At 49.9% G+C, this 20,490-nt stretch overlaps 1 protein-coding gene across 2 annotated transcripts; it reads left to right on the forward strand.

Moving 5' to 3' along the window:
- Window positions 1-5,852: 5,852 nt before the first annotated feature.
- Window positions 5,853-13,031, forward strand: RPS9 (ribosomal protein S9). 2 transcript variants are annotated; one of them, XM_016946984.3, is made up of 5 exons: window positions 5,853-6,434; window positions 6,700-6,821; window positions 7,027-7,149; window positions 11,658-11,844; window positions 12,782-13,031. In XM_016946984.3, exons 2-5 carry the CDS (start codon window positions 6,725-6,727, stop codon window positions 12,957-12,959), a joined length of 585 nt encoding a protein of 194 aa, XP_016802473.1. In that variant the 5' UTR covers window positions 5,853-6,434; window positions 6,700-6,724; the 3' UTR covers window positions 12,960-13,031. The 2 variants fall into 2 exon arrangements, with proteins under 2 accessions (XP_016802473.1, XP_016802474.1); XM_016946985.4 differs by having other exon boundaries at window positions 6,355-6,439.
- The last annotated feature ends 7,459 nt before the right edge of the window (window positions 13,032-20,490 follow it).

Raw genomic sequence — 20,490 nt, forward strand, 5'->3', positions numbered from 1 at the left:
TTTACCCATGTTTTTGCTTAAGAAAGTACTAGAACACTACCACTATTCCAATAATTACACCTTTATCTTATCAATGTGAAGTTTTATTTTGTCACGTTTATTTTGTCAGTGTAATACATTCACATCATGAGGCTGGGCGTGGTGGCTTATGCTTGTAATCCCAGCACTTTGGGAGACCAAGGCGGGCGGATCATGAGGTCAGGAGTTCCAGAGCATCCTGGCCAACATGGCCCACCTCTATGAAAAATACAAAAATTAGCCGGGCGTGGTGGCGGGCGCCTGTAATCCTAGCTACTCCGGAGGCTGAGGCAGGAGAATCACTTGAATCTGGGAGGTGGAGGTTGCAGTGAGCCAAGGTCACGCCACTGCACTCCAGTCTGGGCGACAGAGCTAGACACTGTCTCAAAAAAACAAAAACAAACAAAAACTTCCACATGGTAAAATTCTGGGGCTGAAAGTCTCCACCTCTAGTTCTTCCATTTCTTCCCCCCATGTTTCATTCTTTCTCTTTTTTGTGTGAATTGAGCAGCCTCTGGAACCGGAATAGGTTTAGAGAGACTCCCATCTCCCCTCTTTCTTGCCATTTCCAGTAAACAGACTTCATAGAATCTCAATTTCCTGTAAGTTTAGATTAATTTAAAATACGACACTGGGCCAGGCGTGGTGGCTCACACCTGTAATCCCAGCACTTTGGGAGGCTGAGGTGGGCAGATGAGTTTGAGATCAGCCTGGCCAATATGGTGAAACCCCATCTCTACTAAAAATACAAAAAAAAAATTAGCCGGGCGTGGTGGCATGCACCTGTACTCCTAGCTACTCAGGAGCCTAAGGCAGGAGAATCACTTGAATCCAGGAGGCAGAGGTTGCAGTGAGCCAAGATCGCACTACTACACTCCAGCCTGGGCAACAAGAGCTAAACTCCATCTCAAAAAAATAAAAAGAAGAGAAAAAAAATGACGCTAACCCCTGTCTGGCCAATACTCTCTTCTTTGTGCCTGCTTCATAATTGGCTTTGTAAGTCTATTCTCCACCCTTTCTCCTCTCTACAACAAAGTACTTAGAAGTCTCATTACCTCTGTCATGAGTCTCTCCTCTGAAAAGTTCCTCATTTAAAACTCTTGTGGCCAGATGTGGTGGCTCAGACCTGTAATCCTAGCACTTTGGGAGGCCAAGGTGGGAAGATCAGTTGAGCCGCTGAGCTCAGGAGTTCGAGACCAGCCTTGGCTGAACATAGTGAGACCTCATCTCATCTCTATTTAAAACAAACAAACAAACACTTTTGTGACTGGTGTCCCCACATGTTGTCAGTCAACAAATTCTGTAGGTGCCGTGTTCAAAGCACTGTGGATCCACAGTTTCGCCCCACCCTCCACCTTCACTGCCAGTATCTTACAAAAACCAAACCATGGCTCGTTTGATATTGATAGCTTTCTAACTCATCCCCTGCCTTCCATTCTTGCCCCTCTATTGTCTGTTTTCAACAGAGCAGCCAGAATCATCGTTTTTTTTTTTTTTTTTTTTTTTGAGGCGGAGTCTCGCTGTCGCCCAGGCTGGAGTGCAGTGGCATGATCTCTGCTCACTGCAGGCTCCGCCCCCCGGGTTCACGCCATTCTCCTGCCTCAGCCTCCCTAGTAGCTGGGACTACAGGCGCCCGCCACCTCACCTGGCTAATTTTTTGTATTTTTAGTAGAGACGGGGTTTCACCATGTTAGCCAGGATGGTCTCGATCTCCTGACCTCGTGATCCACCCGCCTCGGCCTCCCAAAGTGCTGGGGTTACAGGCGTGAGCCACCGCGCCCGGCCAGAATCATCATATTAAAAGATAAGTCAGACCATGTCACAGCTCTGTCTAAAACTTTGCTGGAGTTTTCCATCTCAAAGTAAAACTCAAAGGTTCCACTTTGCAGCTTCCTCATGAACTGGCCATGTGCATTCTCTTCCTTGCTTATTATTATTATTATTATTATTTTTTATTTTTGAGACAGAGTCTTGCTCTGTTGCCCAGGCTGGAGTGCAGTGGCACAATCTCGGCCCACTGCAGCCTCTGCCTCCTGGGTTCAAGTGGGTTCAAGCGATTCTCCCACCTCAGCCTCCCAAGTATCTGGGATTACAGGCGCCTGCCACCACGTCAGGCTAATTTTTTGTATTTTAGTAGAGACGGGGTTTCGCCATAATTGCCCAGGCTCGAACTCCTGAGCTCAGGCAATCCGCCCACCTCAGCCTCCCAAAGTGCTAGGATTATAGACATGAGCCACCGTGCCTGGCCAGCTTTGTTCCTCTTTACTGCTGGATATTCCATTGTATGGACATAACCCCATTTTATTTATCCATTCACCAGGTGATTGGCATTTGTTTCTAGTTAAGGACAAGGTTTTGGTTTTTCTTTTTGTTTTATTTACCCCTGTTCATGCAGTATCCCCAGGTCCAAGAACAGTTCCTGGCACACAGTAAGCAGTCAATACATTGTTGCTAAATAAATGAGTGGCTTAAACTATAATTTTTAAATCAGGGCTGAGACAATTTGGAAATTATAATTTCTCCTACATGACTTTCTAAGCATATTTTAAATAAATATATATACGTTAAGGTCATTTTTATTAATGAAAATTGTAGCATACTATGCACACTTCTGCATCTTGCTTATTGGATATGCCCAGGCTTGTCTCATTTTTGCCAACAGCTACATGGTTTTGCGTCCTATGGATGGGGCATAATTAGATTTTATTACACTTGTACAAAAGGAAAGGAATTCAGCTCCCCAAGCATGCCCAGCTGGTCCTTGGCAACCCATGATGGAAACCAAGGGTTCCTCTTATATTACCCATGCTCCTTTCAGAGAGGAAGGGCTAGAGGGCTCCAGCCTGAGTGAGAGAGAGAGAGGAGGAAGCATGAGGGGTTTGTGGAAGAGGGCCCGGTGCCATATGACTGGAGCATGCTTCTGAAGAGGATCAGGGTGAGGCCAGATCTCATCAGCTGACCCTTGAGCAACATGGGTCTGAACTGCTCAGGTCCACTTTTATGCAGATTGAAAGAAGTAAAGGTTACACAGAGCATGCCTGCCTCTCCTGCTTTGCCTTGTACCTCCTCCACCTCTGGCACCCTGAGACAGCAAGACCAAACCCTCCTCTTCCTTCTGCACCTCTGCCTACTCAGAATGAAGACAAGGATGAAGACCTTTATGATGATCCACTTCCACTTAATGAATAGTAAATATATTTTCTCTTTTTTAGAATTTTCTTAATATTTTCTTTTTTTTTTTTTTTGAGACGAAGTCTCGCTCTGTCACCCAAGCTGGAGTGCAGTGGCGCGATCTTAGCTCACTGCAAGCTCCGCCTCCCGGGTTCACGCCATTCTCCTGCCTCAGCCTCCCCAGTAGTTGGGACTACAGGCGCCTGCCACCACGCCCGGCTAATTTTTTGTATGTTTAGTAGAGATGGGGTTTCACCATGTTAGCCAGGATGGTCTCGATCTCCTGACCTGGTGATCCGCCCGCCTTAGCCTCCCAAAGTGCTGGGATTACAGGCATGAGCCATCACGCCCGGCCAATATTTTCTTTTCTCTAGCTTAATTCATCATAGGAATACAGAATATAATACATATAGCGTATAAAATATGTGTTAATTGACTATGTTATTGGTAAGGCTTCCAGTCAACTACGAGTAATTTTTTTTTTAAATCCTGAGACAGTGTCTTGCTCTGCCAGCTGGGCTGGGGTGCAGGGGCATGATCTTAGTTCACTGCTGCCTCAACCTCCTTGACTCAAGCAGTCCTCCCACCACAGCCTCCCAAGTAGCTGGAACTACGGGCACACGCCACCACACCCAGTTAATTTTTCTGTTTTCTGTAGAGTCTGGGTTTTGCCGTGTTGCCCTGGCTGGTCTTGAACTCCTGGGCTCAAGTGCTCTGCCCATCTCAGCTTCCCAAATCCCACCTGGGGTTACAGGTGTGAGCCACGGTGCCTGGCCTAGTAGTTAAGTTTTGGGGAAGTCAAAAGTTATATGCAGATTTTCTTTCTTTCTTTCTTTCTTTTTTTTTGAGGCAGTCTTGCTCTGTCGCCCAGGATGGAGTGCAGTGGTGCGATCTCGGCTCACTGCAATCTCCACGTCCTGGGTTCAAGCGATGCTCTTGCCTCAACCTCCTAAGTAGCTGGGATTACAGGCACCTGCCACCACGCCTGCCTAATTTTTGTATTTTTAGTAGAGACCAGGTTTTGTCATGTTGGCCAGGCTGGTCTCGAACTCCTGACCTCAGTTGATCCGCCGGCCTCGGCCTTCCACATAGTGCTGGGATTACAGGCGTGAGGCACCGCGCCCAGCCTATATGGAGGTTTTCGGCTGAGCTGGGGGTCAGTGCCCCTCGCCCCCAGACTGTACAGAGTCAGCTGTGTTAAGATATTAAGCACCTTCAGTACACAAGACTCTGTGCTGGTTTTCTTTTCTTTTCTTTTTTTTTTTTACTCTAAATCATCAAACCCTATGAGGAAAGTCCTGTTACTTTCTCCCATTTAGCACTCTTGAAGAGGCTAATTTGCCTAAGATCAAGAGCTCGTCAGTGACTGCTGAGGTTCAAACGCAGATCTTTTTTAAGACTTGAGAACCTACAGGTTCAACCACCATTATAAAACCATCTCTGTAATCACCAGGCACCCGGAATTTGTGGAGCTTGGACTTCATCCTGAAGGGAGTGAAAACTTATGGAAGTTTTTTCCTTCCACGTTTCCCCCTTCCAGATGAATAATATACGCGTGTTCAAGATACAAAAATGCATAAAATTTGGCCAGGCATGGTGGCTTACACCTGTAATCCCAGCACTTGGGGAGGCTGAGGCGAGTGGATCACTTGAGCCCAGGAGTTCAAGACCAGCCTGGGCAATATGGCAAAACCCCGTCTCAAAACAACAAAACAAACAAACAAAAAACCCATAAAACTGAACAAGGTAGTTTGTAAGATATGGAAGTACAATGCAGATGACAATAATGACGATGGTAGCTACCACTAGGCGCTTTATTTATGCCAGACACTCTCCTCAACACTGGATAGACTCTCACTTAATCCTCACAAGCTTATGAGGTAGGCACTACCATCATTCGCCGTTTTACAGAGGAGGACGCTGAGGCACAGAGTGATTGAGAAACTTGTCGAAGGCACTGCAGCTGGCAAGTGGTGACGTGGCATTTGAATCCAGGCATCCGGATGGTGTGGATGCCGTGGAAGAGAAAGGGGCGGGTGGGACTGCTTCCTGAGGAGATAGTGACTGCCGAGGCAGCAGCGTAGGGAAGACAACTGAAGAACACGAGCTGTGGAGACAGACCATCGCATTCGGAGTGGAGAGATGGGTGTACAGACAGACAATAACCAGACTATATATAAAAAGAGAACTCTAGGTCACGCGCGGTGGCTCACACCTGTAATCCTAGCACTTTGGGAGGCTGAGGCGGGTGGATCACTTGAGGTCAGGCGTTGGAGACCAGGAGTTCAAAACCCCGTCTCTACTAAAAATATAAAAATTAGCCGGGCATGGTGGTGGGCGCCTGTAGTCCCAGCTTCTCGGGAGGCTGAGGCACGAGAATCGATTGAACCCGGGAAGCGGAGGTTGCAGTGAGCCGAGATCGCACCACTGCACTCCAGCCTGGGTGACAAGAGCGAAAAACTCCGTCTCAAAAATAAAATAAATTACTGATAATAATACTAATACCCCTTAAGTGGCTATTGATAATAATAGTACCATGGGGGGGGGGGGCAACTGCTCTGAGAGTGCTCTGTAAGTATGTATTGAAGATTGAGTAAATACATTTAAAATTCTTAGAACAGTATGTGGCACATAGCGTTCCAGAATGCCACATTATTGTTAGTGACAGAAATAATCTCGGCTGGGCGCGGTGGCTCACGCCTGTAATCCCAGCACTTTGGGGGGGCCACGGCGGGAGGCTCTCTCGAGGCCAGGAGTTCAAGACCAGCCTGGGCAACATGGCAAGACGCCGACTGTTAAAAAAAAAAAAAAAAAAGCTACCCGGGCGTCGTGGCGTGTGCATGTAATCCCAGCTACTGGGGAGGAGGTGGGAGGATCGCTCGAGCCCGAGAGGTTGGTCGGGGCCGCAGTGAGCCGAAATCACACCACTGCACTCCAGCCTGGGCGACAGAGCGAGACCCTGTCTCAGAAAGAAAAAGAAAAACCACCGTCCAGGGGCGGAGAAGGAAGGTTCTCCCTACTTCTCAGGTTTCCACTCCCTGGCCGGAAAAAACCTAGTCCTCCCAGGTTAGCACGCCGCTCTAGCCCAGCCTCACGTCTCCACTGCTTCTCAGCCAGCCAACGCCTCTTCTGATTGGCTCTGACGTGCGTGGTGCGTGATAACGTCACGAGACGCCGGCGTTACTATAAGAGCGCAGCCGTGGCGCTTGCGCGCCTCTTTCTCAGTGACCGGCTGGTTTGCTCAGGTGAGGTGCGGTGGTGTGCTTTTTCTCTAGGGTTTGGGTTGGATGGTGGCCCGGGCCTTCCGAGTTTCCATGAGTAAGCTAAAGACGTTAGGAAACAGAGCAGGGTGGTTGAACGGGAGTGCAGCACGGTTGTGGGGGCAGATACTGACTATGAGAGCGTTGGAGGTTATTCTCGCGAGATCGGATCTGGGCTCTGCGAGGTTTTGGCGTAGTTGTGGGACTGCGCAGGCGCCGTCTGGAGCCCTTACGCTTCTCTCCCGCGCAGGCGCAGACGGGGAAGCGGAGCCAACATGCCAGTGGCCCGGAGCTGGGTTTGTCGCAAAACTTATGTGACCCCGCGGAGACCCTTCGAGAAATCTCGTCTCGACCAAGAGCTGAAGCTGATCGGTGAGTGGCCAAGGCTTCCGGGAAGTGGTTCGGCTTCCGGGAGGCGGTTAGCACGTGGATGAAGGCGCCCATGTACTCTATCTAGTCCGTCCCCTAAATTTGGTACTATTCGTGGTTTAGGAAGGTTTTGTGAATCCAAAGCTGCCAGTCTAGTTGTTGTGCCAGTACGTGGGACTACACTTGTCCACCCCCTTCTCCCCACCAGGCGAGTATGGGCTCCGGAACAAACGTGAGGTCTGGAGGGTCAAATTTACCCTGGCCAAGATCCGCAAGGCCGCTCGGGAACTGCTGACGCTTGATGAGAAGGACCCACGGCGTCTGTTCGAAGGTGCGTATGGGAGTCCACAGCAGAGGGATGGGGTGCAGGGCTTGTGAGGTTCATTCTCCCTTCTGTTGCCTCTGTTCCAGTGATGAGAGTTGTGTCATTGGATAAATGGAGCCAGCCTTTTAACTTTTAGTGGCACTTGTGGAGTAGGAAAAGTGTATCTGGATCAGTCTTTGCCCTGTTTCTTAGGTGTGTGGCTTTTTTGCCCAGTTACTGGACCTTCAGTTTAGTAATGACCAGAGATAAAGATAGGCCTGGCACACCTGGGCACCCGTCTATATCTTTATATGATGTCTCAAAACAATTCTGTTTATGTGGCCTGTTTGCTAGTGGATGAGAGTAGACTATGAAGTGGAATTTCTGGGCTAAGTGATGGTGATAACAGGGTTTGCACATTTGCTTGGTTTGTTGTTTTTTTAATTAAGTTTTCTCGTTTTATTTAGTTTTTTGAGACGGAGTCTTGCTCTGTCGCCCAGGCTGGAGTGCCGTGGCGCAATTTCGGCTTACTGCAACCCCCGCCTCCTGGGTTCAAACAATTCTCCTATCTTAGCCTCCCAAGTAGCTGGGACTACAGACAGGCGCATGCCACCACACCTGGCTAATTTTACTTTTGAGACGGAGTCTCGCTCTATTGCCCATGCTGGAGTGTAGTTGTCGCAATCTTGGCTCACTGCAAACTCCGCCTCCAGAGTTCAAGCGATTCTCCTGTCTTAGCCTCCTAAGTAGCTGGAATCACAGGCATGGGCCACCAAGCCTGGCTAATTTTCTATTATTAGTGGAGATGGGTTTTCACCATGTTGTCCAGGCTGGTGCTTGTTTTATTAAGCTGGTCAAGGACATTTAGGTGGTATTTAGCAAAGGCCTGAACAGGAGAGAATCTGTAAAATGTCTCAGGGAACAGCATTTCAGGTGATGACTTTAGGAGGGCATGCAGATCACGTAGACTTAGGCTTACTTTACTAATTGTGGTGAAATATACATTAACTTGAAAGTGTACCATCTTAACCATCTTGTTTTAAAATCTACTCTGAGATGCGGTGTTATTGGAGTGCTTTCTACAGCAGATTGGCATGACCAAGATTGGCATTAGTATATCCTGAGACGCTGCTTTTGCCTGAGTTTGGGTAGTCATGATTTATGGTGAAAAGCAGTCTCTACACCTGAGCCCTGACTGTTAGGCATGAGAGTGGTCATCCATGTTAGGCGTTGAGAAAGTCCTGGAGCATGTTTAGCCACAGATTGTCACAGTTTGTCCCAGGCTTGCAGATGTTAGAAGCTTTTTCTTTAAATAGGCACAGGATCTTGCAGTGTTGCCCAGGATGGTTTCCAACTCCTAACCTCAAGTGATCCTTCCACCTCAGCTTTCCATAGTGCTGGGGTTACAGGTGTAAGCCACCGCACCTGACCCTTTCATTCTTTTCGTCAATTTGTAGACCCCGTTGGCAATCTCATGAAAGTGCTGGAGATCCCTCCCCCATAGATACTGATGCTGGGTGGGAATTCATCCCAGGGTTCTGTGGGGAGTGGGCTACAGCTGGTTCTGGTTTTAGGGAGGACTTTCTGGACATAGATCCTAATTGCAATGAAACTTACAGTCATGTGAGAAAGCGGTGCAGGTGTCTGAGGGTTATTTGTGGTTTTCCAAGGCAGAAGTGAAAATTCCCAAGGGGTACACAGTTGTTCAGGTGAGTACGCTTTCTAGTAAATGAAGCCATCTAGCCTAGTCAGGGACAGGAAGGAGGAGCTTGGATGTTTGCTCTTTGGTGTAATCCTGCCTTGATTCAGATCCAGCCTTTCCCACTAAGATGTGTGACTAGCGAGATTCTGAGTCTCGTCTGTTAAGACTGAACAGCCGCCAACATTTGGCTGGCAGTTAATAATCAACAGATAGAGGCCAGGCGTGGTGGCTCATGCCTGTAATCCCAGCACTTTGGGAGACCGAGGTGGTCGGATCACTTGAGGTCAGGAGTTCGAGACCAGCCTGGCCAATGTGGTGAAATTCCATCTCTACGAAAAATACAAAAATTAGCCGAGCATGGTGGTGTGCCTATAATCCCAGCTACTCGGGAGGCTGAGGCAGGAGAATTGATTGAACTTGGGAGACGGAGATTGCAGTGAGCCAAGATCCGCGACACTGCACTGGGTGACAGCGAGACACAAAACAACACGAACTCCCCCCCCCCCCCAGCACAACTGTGAAGAAATGTAGGAGTCATGTCCATTTTTCAGATAAGAAATGAAGGCATTGTAATACCTGACTGCCTTGTATGATGACAAGGACCTGTTTCCCACTGAGGTCCTCCCTGGTTTGCATTTTTAAAGCATTTTAAATTCTCTTGGTGCATTGGCCCAGCGGAGCCTCAGCAGTAGGACATGCTTTTGTTGAAGGTGTAAGGTTTATTGTGCTGTTGAAAACTATTGTCTTCATACTTAAAGGTTTTGCCTGTGGCTGACTCTCCTGTTCTTTTTCAGGAGATAGATGGTTTAATAAATGTGGGCCTGAGTGCAGTGGCTCATGCCTGTAATCCCAGCACTTTGAGAGGCCAAGGCAGGCGGATCACCTGAGGTCGGGAGTTTGAGACTAGCCTGACCAAAGTGGAGAAACCCCCTAGTCTCTACTGAAAAAATACAAAATTAGCGGGGCGTGGTGGTGCATACCTGTAATCCCAGGCTGAGGCAGGAGAATCCCGGGAGGCGGAGTTTGCAGTGAGCCGAGATCACGCCATTGCACTCCAGCCTGGGCAACAAGAGCGAAACTCTGTCTCAAAAATGATAATAAATGTGAAACATTTTTTTAAAATCATGCCTTTGTTTTGCCTAATGGTGACGATCTCACTTTGTCTCCCGGGCTGGAGCACAGTGGCATGGTCGTGGCTCACTGCAGCCTGGACCTCCTGTGCTTAAGTGATCCTCCTCAGCTCTAGTAGCTGGGACCACAATCCACCATGTACCACCATGCCCGGCTAATTTAGTTTTACTTTTTTGTTTGTTTTGGTACAAATGCGGTCTCACTATGTTGCCGAGGCTAGTTTCAAACTTCTGGACTCAACTGATCCTCCTGCCTCAGCCTCCCAAATTATTGGGTTTATAGGCCAGGCATAAGGGACTGTGCGTGGCTTAAGTTTCCATTTTCTAATGTAAAGACAAAAAGGCGTGAAGTGTCCAAAGAGGTAAATGATCCCAGACTCATTTTCATCACCTTTTGGACGTGTTTTTGTATTTTGATATTCAGGTGTTTAAATATCCTCTGAGGTTGAGTGTTAAAAAAGAACAAAAATTGAAGCCATAGTATGACATAGGATGCTGGAAATGCACACAGCTGGTGTTTCCATTTTGATTCCCTCTACCTGTAACTGCTCCCTACTGGGAAAACTTTGGGTCCTCACAAAGTGAGCTAGCTTTCTTTCAAACTTTGCTTGGAGGGTAACAGTGCCAGGAATATCAGAAGTGCCTGATGCATATGGATCTATTTATGAAAGCTTGCATGAATGGTTTGCTGTAACTAGTAAGAGCCACTTTTTATAAAAGTGCACATAAGGAAAAAAGGTTGAGGTGTTTACCCCAGTCAAGGGGCAGTTGATTTGCTGAACGCGTGTGGGATTATAGCAGTGAGCGGGAGCCTAGGGGATGGCGTTTGCCCCCAGGGCCCTGGGGCTGTGGGCAAGGGCAGTCCAGAGTATTAGCTAGAAGCCATGGCTTTAGACAGGGTAAGGAGCAAGCCATCCTGAGCCTGGGGTTGGAAGAAAGGTGTAGTAGCTGGCATCTGTTGGATATTTTATGCAGTGCATTCTTAGGTTATATACATACTAGATATATTTTTGGTGGAAAATTTCGTACAGAATAGTAAAATGAATGACATGTACTTAGCTGGAAAAACTCTAGTGTTAGAAATTACTTTTCTCTCCTTAAAAGGTGTAGATACTGCTATTTATGGCACGGAATGTGATTCAGTCTCACATCTGGTTAATCAGAAGAGCTTTCTGGGCTGAGGATATGAACTCTTCAGCACTGTGCTTTGTTACGGTGGTAGTAGCTTAATAGTAGCTGCATTTGGTCTTTTGCAGACTGAGTCCTTGTAAGGAGATGATTTCCTTTACTCTTGCTAAGAATGTGGAGCGAGGGATGTTATGCTCTCAGATGACAGCCATAGGGTAGTTTGGTTTTTTGTATTGTTTCGTTTTGTGACAGGGCCTCACTCTGTCGCCCAGGCTGGAGTGCAGTGGCCCCATCTCAGGTCACTGCAACCTCCGCCTCCTGGGTTCAAGCAGTTTTCCTTCCTCAGCCTCCTGAATAGCTGGGATTACAGGCAGTGCGCCAACGGCCTGGCTAATTTTTCGTAATCTTAGTGGAGACGGGCTTTCGCCATGTTGGCTGGGCTACATGTTGGCTGTTGCTGTACTACTTGTGCCTCACCACCGCGGCATGGAGCTACCAAGAGGTGGAGCCAGGATTTGAACCCAAGAAGCCTGAGGTCAGAAGGCTGAATCAGTGTTTCCTCCCACTCTTCCCAGGCAATGCCCTGCTGCGGCGGCTGGTCCGCATTGGGGTGCTGGATGAGGGCAAGATGAAGCTGGATTACATCCTGGGCCTGAAGATAGAGGATTTCTTAGAGAGACGCCTGCAGACCCAGGTCTTCAAGCTGGGCTTGGCCAAGTCCATCCACCACGCTCGCGTGCTGATCCGCCAGCGCCATATCAGGTACCACCTCGGATGGGCACCTGAATCTTCCTCCACCTGCCCCTCTGATGGTTGCCCTCACTAAGCCTGCTGTCCCTATCTCCTATGCAGCCCTCGGAGGTGATGGGTGTGAATTCACCCAGAGGGTACAGATTCACCCTTGCACACAGCTCACCAGGGAGCTGGGGCAGCCTCATGCCCCAATAGCCCAGCGCAAGGGTCACTGCGGCTCTAGCCGTACACCTTGTGAAGGCCTCTGCCAGGCATGTGGGCAGCTGGACAGGTAACAGCTCTTGGTGTCCCCAGTGGAGGGAGAGAACCAGCCTCACCTCGCTTGGGTGGTGGGTTCAGCTGTCTCCTGGCTCGCTTGTGAAGTTGATTCCAGACCCCGATCCATGACTGCGTTCTGGGTACTCAGTGTGCCCTTTCTGTAATGTGGCACCATTGAGGGGGAGGAGCTGTACAGAAAGAGGGCAAGATGTTTGCGTTTAGAATCTTCGCCCCAGCCCTTCACTAACCCTGTGAGCCGTAGGCAGAGCCTTGTGTGTCAATGCTTTCGTCGGAGACGCGTAACCTCGGGTTGCTGTGTTATTGTGGGCATTGCTGCCGCACGTGGTAATACAGCTCAGTGTCAGGCGTGGGGTTAACAATATTTCAGACTCGGAACTTGGGGGCTCTTACACGGCCATCTCATTTGCTTTGTGGTCTTAGGTGGGATACTATCGGATTTCTCCTATAAAATGGGGTTGAGAAAGTCATCTGAAGCATTTTTGGGGATTAAGGTGATACCCTAAAACCCCGAAGGGTGCCCGTAGGATCAGGTGCACCCTTCCTGCAGCGCCTTGGTGTCTGCAGCCATGGCAGCCTCACGGGGTGGGTGGAGAGGAAAGAGTGGTGCCGTAGCTGGGGTTGGCGTCCGTTTCTCCTCCAGTCCACTTCACCTTGTCACCTCTTCCAGGGTCCGCAAGCAGGTGGTGAACATCCCATCCTTCATTGTCCGCCTGGATTCCCAGAAGCACATCGACTTCTCTCTGCGCTCTCCCTACGGGGGTGGCCGCCCGGGCCGCGTGAAGAGGAAGAATGCCAAGAAGGGCCAGGGTGGGGCTGGGGCTGGAGACGACGAGGAGGAGGATTAAGTCCACCTGTCCCTCCTGGGTTGCTGGATTGTCTCGTTTTCCTGCCAAATAAACAGGATCAGCGCTTTACAATTGGTGTGTGGGGGTCTCTCCTCTTTGACTCTTTCCCCGCTCTAAACATGCAGCCTTCCCTGGGAGGCTCACTCACTTCAGGGTGATACTTGGGAGTGCCTACCAGCTAGTGGTCCCTGGCCTCTCAGTACTATTCTACAGTAGTGAACATACATCTTTACCAGAAACTTCTGTCATCAGGGGAGAGACGAATGGTATTTTTGGAAAAAGTGTGTCAAAACCAGAAGGAAATTCCAAGTAAGCCGGCGTTTGCATATAGGGGTGGGAGGGAGCCAGTCATTGCTAGGCAGGGCAGGTGCTGAGTGGAGGTGGGGGCCTTCCCTGCCTGCTGGCCCTGGGACCCTGACCCCACCGGGCAAGAGACAGGTGGGACGGGAGCTGACCAGAGGCTGACAGGTTGCTGGGGAAGGTGAACTGTTGGTGATTGTTGTTGGGGAACACTTCACAGAATTTGCTTGCTAGTTTCAAAGCTTGTGATGCGGTTGATGTTGGGCAAGTTCCCAGTTTTGTCTTCACATGTAGGGGAAGTGGGTTAGCGTAGGAGAAGGGGCGTTGAGGGAAGTCTGTTCCTCTCCGTGTTTGGTGCTTCTGTGGACTCATGGTCAAGAGGTTGGCAGGCTTCCGTTTTCTCAGCCTTGTTGATCATCTGTGTTGGGAAGGGGTTTGGTTTCTGAGGAAGTGAGAAACCTGAAATTGTGCAACCCCCTCAGGCTGCAGGCTGTAGTTGATTGGGTCCTTATCTGGAGGCCTTCAGGGTTTGAGGTCAGGGCAGGGACAGTTCTGGAACACAGCTAAGTTACTGTGAACCACGCGGAGAATCCCATTGCGGCTTACTCGAGCTAGGTGGTTGGCCCTTCCTTCCCTCAGCGTTGCTACTTGGGAAATGATGGTGGTCTTGTGTCCATGGGGCCAGCTGCTGCACCATCTGGGCTCACTGTGGTCTCCTTCCTTGGAGCGTGGGGTCTGGGTCTTGTCTGGGCTAGTGGATGGCCAGGGCAGCGTACTCACTGGGCTCCTGGGAGCTCCCCTGGGAGGAAGAGACTGCAGTTGTCTCTGGTCTGAGAGGTGGTGGCTCACCTGGGTGTAGCTCACAATTGCGGAGCTCCACGGCAGCCTGGAGGGAGGGGAGAGTGGGAGTTGAGGTATGCGGTTCTGGGGAGAAGCCTACGGGCTTGGAAAGGAAAAGGGTCTTCAGGGCTCTGTACAGAGGCAGCGAGCGGGGCAACAGAGGGAGACTCCATCTCAAGAATTTGTAGAGATGGAGTCTCAATGTGTTGCCCCGGCTGATCTAAAACCCTTGGCCTCACGCAATCCACCCGCCTCCCAAAGCACTAGGATGACAGGTGTGGGCCACAGTGCCTGGCCTGCGTGGGTCTGTTTAATCTCCGGGCCTCTTGCTCTCCCTTTCTTGGTGATCTCCTTGGACCACTTCCCCGTATCATTCTCTCCCTCGACCCTGAGCCCGGGGTCCTGAGCAGAGAACGGGATGGGGGCTGGGTAGGGGCCCCTCACTTGCAACCAGGATGTTGGGTGGGGGCGACAGGGGGCCGACCTTGGGCAGGAGGCATTGTGTCCACCGCAGCATCTGTGCTGGCCCCCAGGGGGGTGGCTCACATGGCCCAGGGGGACGTCCAGGAGGTGCTGCCCATCTAGGCGCTGGCGGGCTGGGAGCCCCTTGTCCTGGTCAATGCAGAGCTGTCAAAACCGGCCTCTGAGTGATGCTGAGGGGTCAGGCTGTCTGCAGAGAGCACCGGCGATCCCGGCTGTGCTGAGAGGGAGGGCTGAGGGCTGCCTGGACGCCCCTGAGACGAGGCGACTGGTATTTAGGGGATGCGTACTCTCTGGGGCCCGCTGGGGCCTGCAGGGAGAGCTCTCACCGGTCTCAACTCCATGCCTTCTGCCTTGTGCTTCTGGCCCAAGAGGTCGGGGTCACTGACCACCCCGTGTCCACCTAAGGCTTCCCTGGACACACAGCAGGGAGATGGGCAATGAGGGTGGGGTTGTGGCCCTGCCTGTCACGGTCCCCAGCAGTGCAGATGAATTAGACCATTGAGTCACAGAGCCTGGAGGGCAGATGGGTGTGCTGGTATAAGGAGCCCCGGGCTCTGTGTTACAGGTCATGTGTTCTCACCAGTGGCCTTGCAGGAGGGGAACAGCCCCTTCCCCAGGGCCTCGCTCTGCTCCCCCTGAAGGATGGGGCTGAGGGGACAGCAGGCTCTGGGGGCCTTTCAGACCACATTTGAGTCAAAATTTGACTTCCCCATACTCTGCCTGCTTCCACCTCACCCAACTCTCATCCAGGGGTGACCCTTGTTCTAGCACATGAGGCTGAGGCCAGAGAGGGCAGGGCCTTAGGACACAGCCCAGTCACTGTTCTAATTCCAGAGGCAAGCCCCTTCCATGTCCTGAGCTCTGTAATGTATCTTTTCTTTCATGAGCCTTGCGATCAGGCGATGTTTATTCAGTGGTTACCACATCCAGGCATGCTGCCAGGAGGAGGGGAGTCGTGGGTGAAGCTGATAGGATTCCTGCTGGACTCACGGAGCCTGGGTTAATGACACATTACCCATGTTTAGATAGGAGGTAATTCTGCTCCGGTTTCGACAAGTTGTAGGAAAGGAGGAAAACATGCTCATAGCAGGTGAGCAGCGTGCACCTGTCACGGGAGTGAGGGGTCCTTCTGGGGGATGGAGAGACCAAGACGTGAACAGTGAGTGTGGCACGCAGAGTGTCCTCCACCAGAAACAGTGTGGGCTGTTCTCAGACCTGAAAGTGAGCCAAAGGAAGCTGGGACCTCGTCATTCAGGGGACTTGTGCACCATGAAGATTTATTGGATGCTGTTTAAGAAAATGGAAAATCCGGCTGGGCACGGTGGTTCACACCTGTAATCCCAGCACTTTGGGAGGCGGAGGTGGGTGGATTATGAGGTCAGGAGTTCGAGACCAGCCTGGCCAACATGGTGAAACCCCGTCTGTACTAAAGACACAAAAAATCAGCCAGGTGTGGTGGTGGAAGCCGAGTAGCCAGCTACTCGGGAGGCTGAGGCAGGAGAATCACTTGAACCCGGGAGGTGGAGGTTGCAGTGAGCTGAGATCGCGCCACAGCACTCCAGCCTAGGTGACAGAGTGAGACTCCATCTCAAAAAACAAACAAACAAAAAAAACAAAACGGGGAGTCTTTAGAAAGCACAGTAGAAACAGATGTCTGTTTTTACAAGCCCATCACTGCACAGAATGCAATATGGGAGGGTTTCACTAATGGTTAACCATAACCACACTCTAGCGTGAGCCCAGCCACTAGGCAATGTGCTGATAAGGATTCTAAGTGGTTTATGTGGACTCCTCATGACCTATGACACACATACGTTTACAGTGGAGTGGAACGAGGCAGGAGGGCTTGTCTTTGTCATAGTCTACGAGCTCTGCAGAGGTGTCAGCTACATCCGGATTGGCTCAGGGAGCGGCCGTCAGAAGACTTACATGTGTTTAATAACTGAGGTTGTGTGTATGTGGCAGGGGGTGGGTAACTGTGATGAGTTTGGTGTGGCACAGCCATAGCCTGTGAAGCTGGAAAGTGTATCAGGTTTGGTCATCAACAGGCTTGAACATGAGGTACAGGAACGTGCATCTTATTTTTGGAAGATGGAGCCCCGTTGGAGGAATTTGAGCAGTGGAGGGTCACAGCCAGGTAAGATGGTCAGAAGAGGCCTCGGAAGTGATGAGAGGGATGGACTGGAGTAGGGATGGGAGCCAGTAGGGGGCCAGGAGGGAGGTTGGTGCAGTGCACAGACAGGGCGTCCTCGGTCCCCAGCTGAGCTTAGACTGTAGGGATGGACCAGCGGACACGGGTGGAGCCGGGTGAGGAGGGATGTGGGCAGAGAGGTTTGGATTTGTTCACTGTGTGTGAAGCAGAAGAGTGTGAGGAGCTTTTCCACTCTCTGCCTTGGTTGATGGGAGGAACCAGTGGGGCTGCCGCAGGACAGACGACCCGCGTGGGAGAAGGAGGCTTGGGGAGATGTTTCTAAGACTTAACTTGCTCACAGAGGGAAGCACAAGCTTCCTTCGAGCCTGGGCTTTGTTTTCCCAAACAGGTCCCTTCACTGACTTTCTTTTTTGAGACGGAGTCTCGCTCCGTCGCCCAGGCTGGAGTGCAGTGGCGCGATCTCGGCTCACTGCAAGCTCTGCCTCCCGGGTTCACGCCATTCTCCTGCCTCAGCCTCCCGAGTAGCTGGGACTACAGGCGCCCGCCACCACGCCCGGCTAATCTTTTGTATTTTTAGTAGAGGCGGGGTTTCACCGTGTTAGCCAGGATGGTCTCAATCTCCTGACCTCGTGATCCACCCGCCTCGGCCTCCCAAAGTGCTGGGATTACAGGCGTGAGCCACCGCGCCCAGCCAACTTTCCTGTTAATGAGTAGCACTCTTTTTTTCTTTCTTTTCTTTCCTTTTTTTTTCTTTAGACACGGTCTTGCTCTGTTTCCCAGGCTGGAGTGCAGTGGCGTGACAGCTCACTACAACCTCCACTTCCTGGGTTCAGGTGATTGTCCTGCTTCAGCCTCCCAAGTAGCTGGATTACAGGCACGTGCCACCATGCCTGGCTAATTTTTGTATTTTTAGTAGAGACAGAGTTTCACCATGTTGGCCAGGCTGGTCTTGAACTCCTGACCTTAAATCATCCTCTTGCCTTGGCCCCCCAAAGTGTTAGGATTACAGGCATGAGCCATCATGCTTGGCCTCTTTTTTCTTTTTCTTTCTTTTTTTTTGTTTTTGAGACAGAGTCTTGCTCTGTCACCCAGGCTGGAGTGCAGTGGCGTGATCTCAGCTCACTGCAGCCTCCACCTCCCAGGTTCCAGCGATTCTCCTGCCTCAATCTCCCAGTTAGCTGGGATTACAGACGTGCGCCACCATATCCAGTTAAATTTTGTATTTTTTAGTAAAGACAGAGTTTTACCATGTTGGCCAGGCTGGTCTTGAACTCCTGACCTCAGGTGATCCGCCCGCCTCAGCCTCCCAAAGTGTTGGGATTACGGGCATGAGCCACCATGCTCAGCCTCTTTTTTCTTTGCTTAAAAGATGAGGCCTGTTGCCCAGGCTGGAGTGCAGTGGCACTATCATAGCTCACTGCAGCCTTGACATCGTGGCTCAGGTGATCCTCCCGCCTCAGGCTCCCGAGTGGCTGGGACTACAGACATGCACCTCCACAGCCACTACTTATTTTTGTAGCGATGTCTATCAGCTGGTGAATAGAGAAAGTGTGGTATATCCTTACAACAAAATATTATTCAACCGTAGAAAGGAATGAAGTACTCATACATGCTACATGTGTGAACCTTGATAATATACTAGATAAAAGCAGTCAGGAAAAAAAGGTCACATATGACGTTATTTCATTTATAAGAAGTATCCAGCCTGGGTGTGGTGGCTCATGCCTGTAATCCAGCACTTTGGGAGGCCAAGGCAGGTGGATTGCCTGAGTTTAGGAGTTTGAGACCAGCCTGGGCAACATGGTGAAATACCATCTCTACCAAAAATACAAAAAATTCACCCGGCGTGGTGGTATGTGCCTGTGATCCCAGCTACTTGGGAGGCTCAGGTGGCAGGATCGCTTGAGCCTGGGAGGCAGAGGTTACAGTGAGCCGAGATCACACCACTGCACTCCAACCTGGGTGACAGAGTGAGTCCCTGTCTCAAAAAAAAAAAAAAAAAAAAAAGGTATTCAAAGAAGGCCAATCGATAGAGGCAGAAAGTAGGTTAATTGTTGCATGGGATTAGGTGGGAGTGATTGCTTAATGTAAACTCGGTTTCCTTCTCAGTATGATAAAAATGTTTCGGAATGAGATAGAGGTGATGCTTACACCATATTGTGAATTTACTAAATGCCACAAAATAGAGTTGTATCTCAATAAAAATATATTTGTTGGGCCGGGTGCGGTGGCTCACGCCTGTAATCCCAGCACTTTGGGAGGCAGGCGGATGAAGAGGTCAGGAGTTCAAGACCAGCCTGGCCAGCATGGTGAAACCCTGTCTCTACTAAAAATACAAAACTTAGCCAGGCGTGGTGGCATGTGTCTGTAATCCCAGCTACTCGGGAGGCTGAGGTAGAACGGAGCGAGACTCCGTCTCAAAAAAATATATATATATGTAAATATATATATGTTGGGCATAGTGGTGCACACATGTAGTCCCAGCTGCTTGGGAGGCTGAGGCAGGAGAACCACTTGAACCTGGGAAGTGGAGGTTGCAGTGAGCCGAGACTGCACCATTGCACTCCTGCCTGGGCAAAAAGAGTGAAACTCCATCTCGAAAAAAAAAAAACCACACACACACACGTAGATAAAATCAAATATTCTGTATGCCATAAATATGTACAATTATTATTTGTCAATTAAAAACTCTTAAGCTGGGCACAGTGGCTCATGCCTGTAATCCCAACACTTTGGGAGGCGGAGATGGGAGGCTCTTGAGCCCACAAGTTTGAGGCCAGTTTGGGCAACATCGTGAGACCCCATTGCTACAAAAAAATTTAAAATATATTTTTAAAAAACTCTAATACAGTAGTCCCCCTTTATCTGTAATTTTCCTTCTGTGTTTTCAGTTACCTGGTGGTCAACCATGGTCCAAAAATATTAAATAGAAAAGTTAAGGAATCATAAGTTTTTGACAAATCAAAACTAAAAATATTTCTAAAAAACCTAGAATACGCAGGAAAGGGGAAACAACACACAGCAGAGGAGACAAACAAAAAGGCACACCTGAACACAGTCATGCACCGCATAACGATGTTTCGCTCCACTACACATTTCATATGTGATGGTATAGCCTATGTATGCAGTAGGTTATACCACGTAGGTTTGTGTAAGTAGACTCTATGATGTTTACACGACGGTGAATTTTTTTTTCTTTTTTTTGAGATGGAGTCTCATTCTGTCTCCCAGGCTGGAGTGAAATGGCACGATTTTGGCTCACTGCAACCTCCGCCTCCCAGGTTCAAGCGATTCTCCTGCCTCAGCTTCCCAAGTAGCTGGGATTACAGGCATGCACCACGATGCCCGGCTAATTTTTGTATTTTTAGTAGAGACAGGGTTTCACCATGTTGAGCAGGCTGGTCTCGAATTCCCGACCTCTGGTGATCCACCCATCTTGGCCTCCTAAAGTTCTGGGATTACAGGCGTGAGCCACCACGCCTGGCCGAAATTTTTTAATGATGGTTTTCTCAGAACATATCCCTGTCATTAAGTGACATACGATTGTAATGTCATCAGTGATTACATTAAATATAAGTGATCAAAAAGAGATTACAAGATTGGAATTTTTTTTTTTTTTGAGACAGAGTCTTGCTCTGTTGCCCAGGCTGTAGTGTAGTGGTGTGATCTCGGTTCACTGCAACCTCTGCCTCCTGGGTTCAAGCAGTTCTCTGCCTCAGCCTCCCTAGTAGCTGGGATTACAGGTGCCTGCCACCA

This window comes from Pan troglodytes, chromosome 20, assembly GCF_028858775.2.
Source record: "Pan troglodytes isolate AG18354 chromosome 20, NHGRI_mPanTro3-v2.0_pri, whole genome shotgun sequence".
NCBI lineage: Eukaryota > Metazoa > Chordata > Mammalia > Primates > Hominidae > Pan > Pan troglodytes.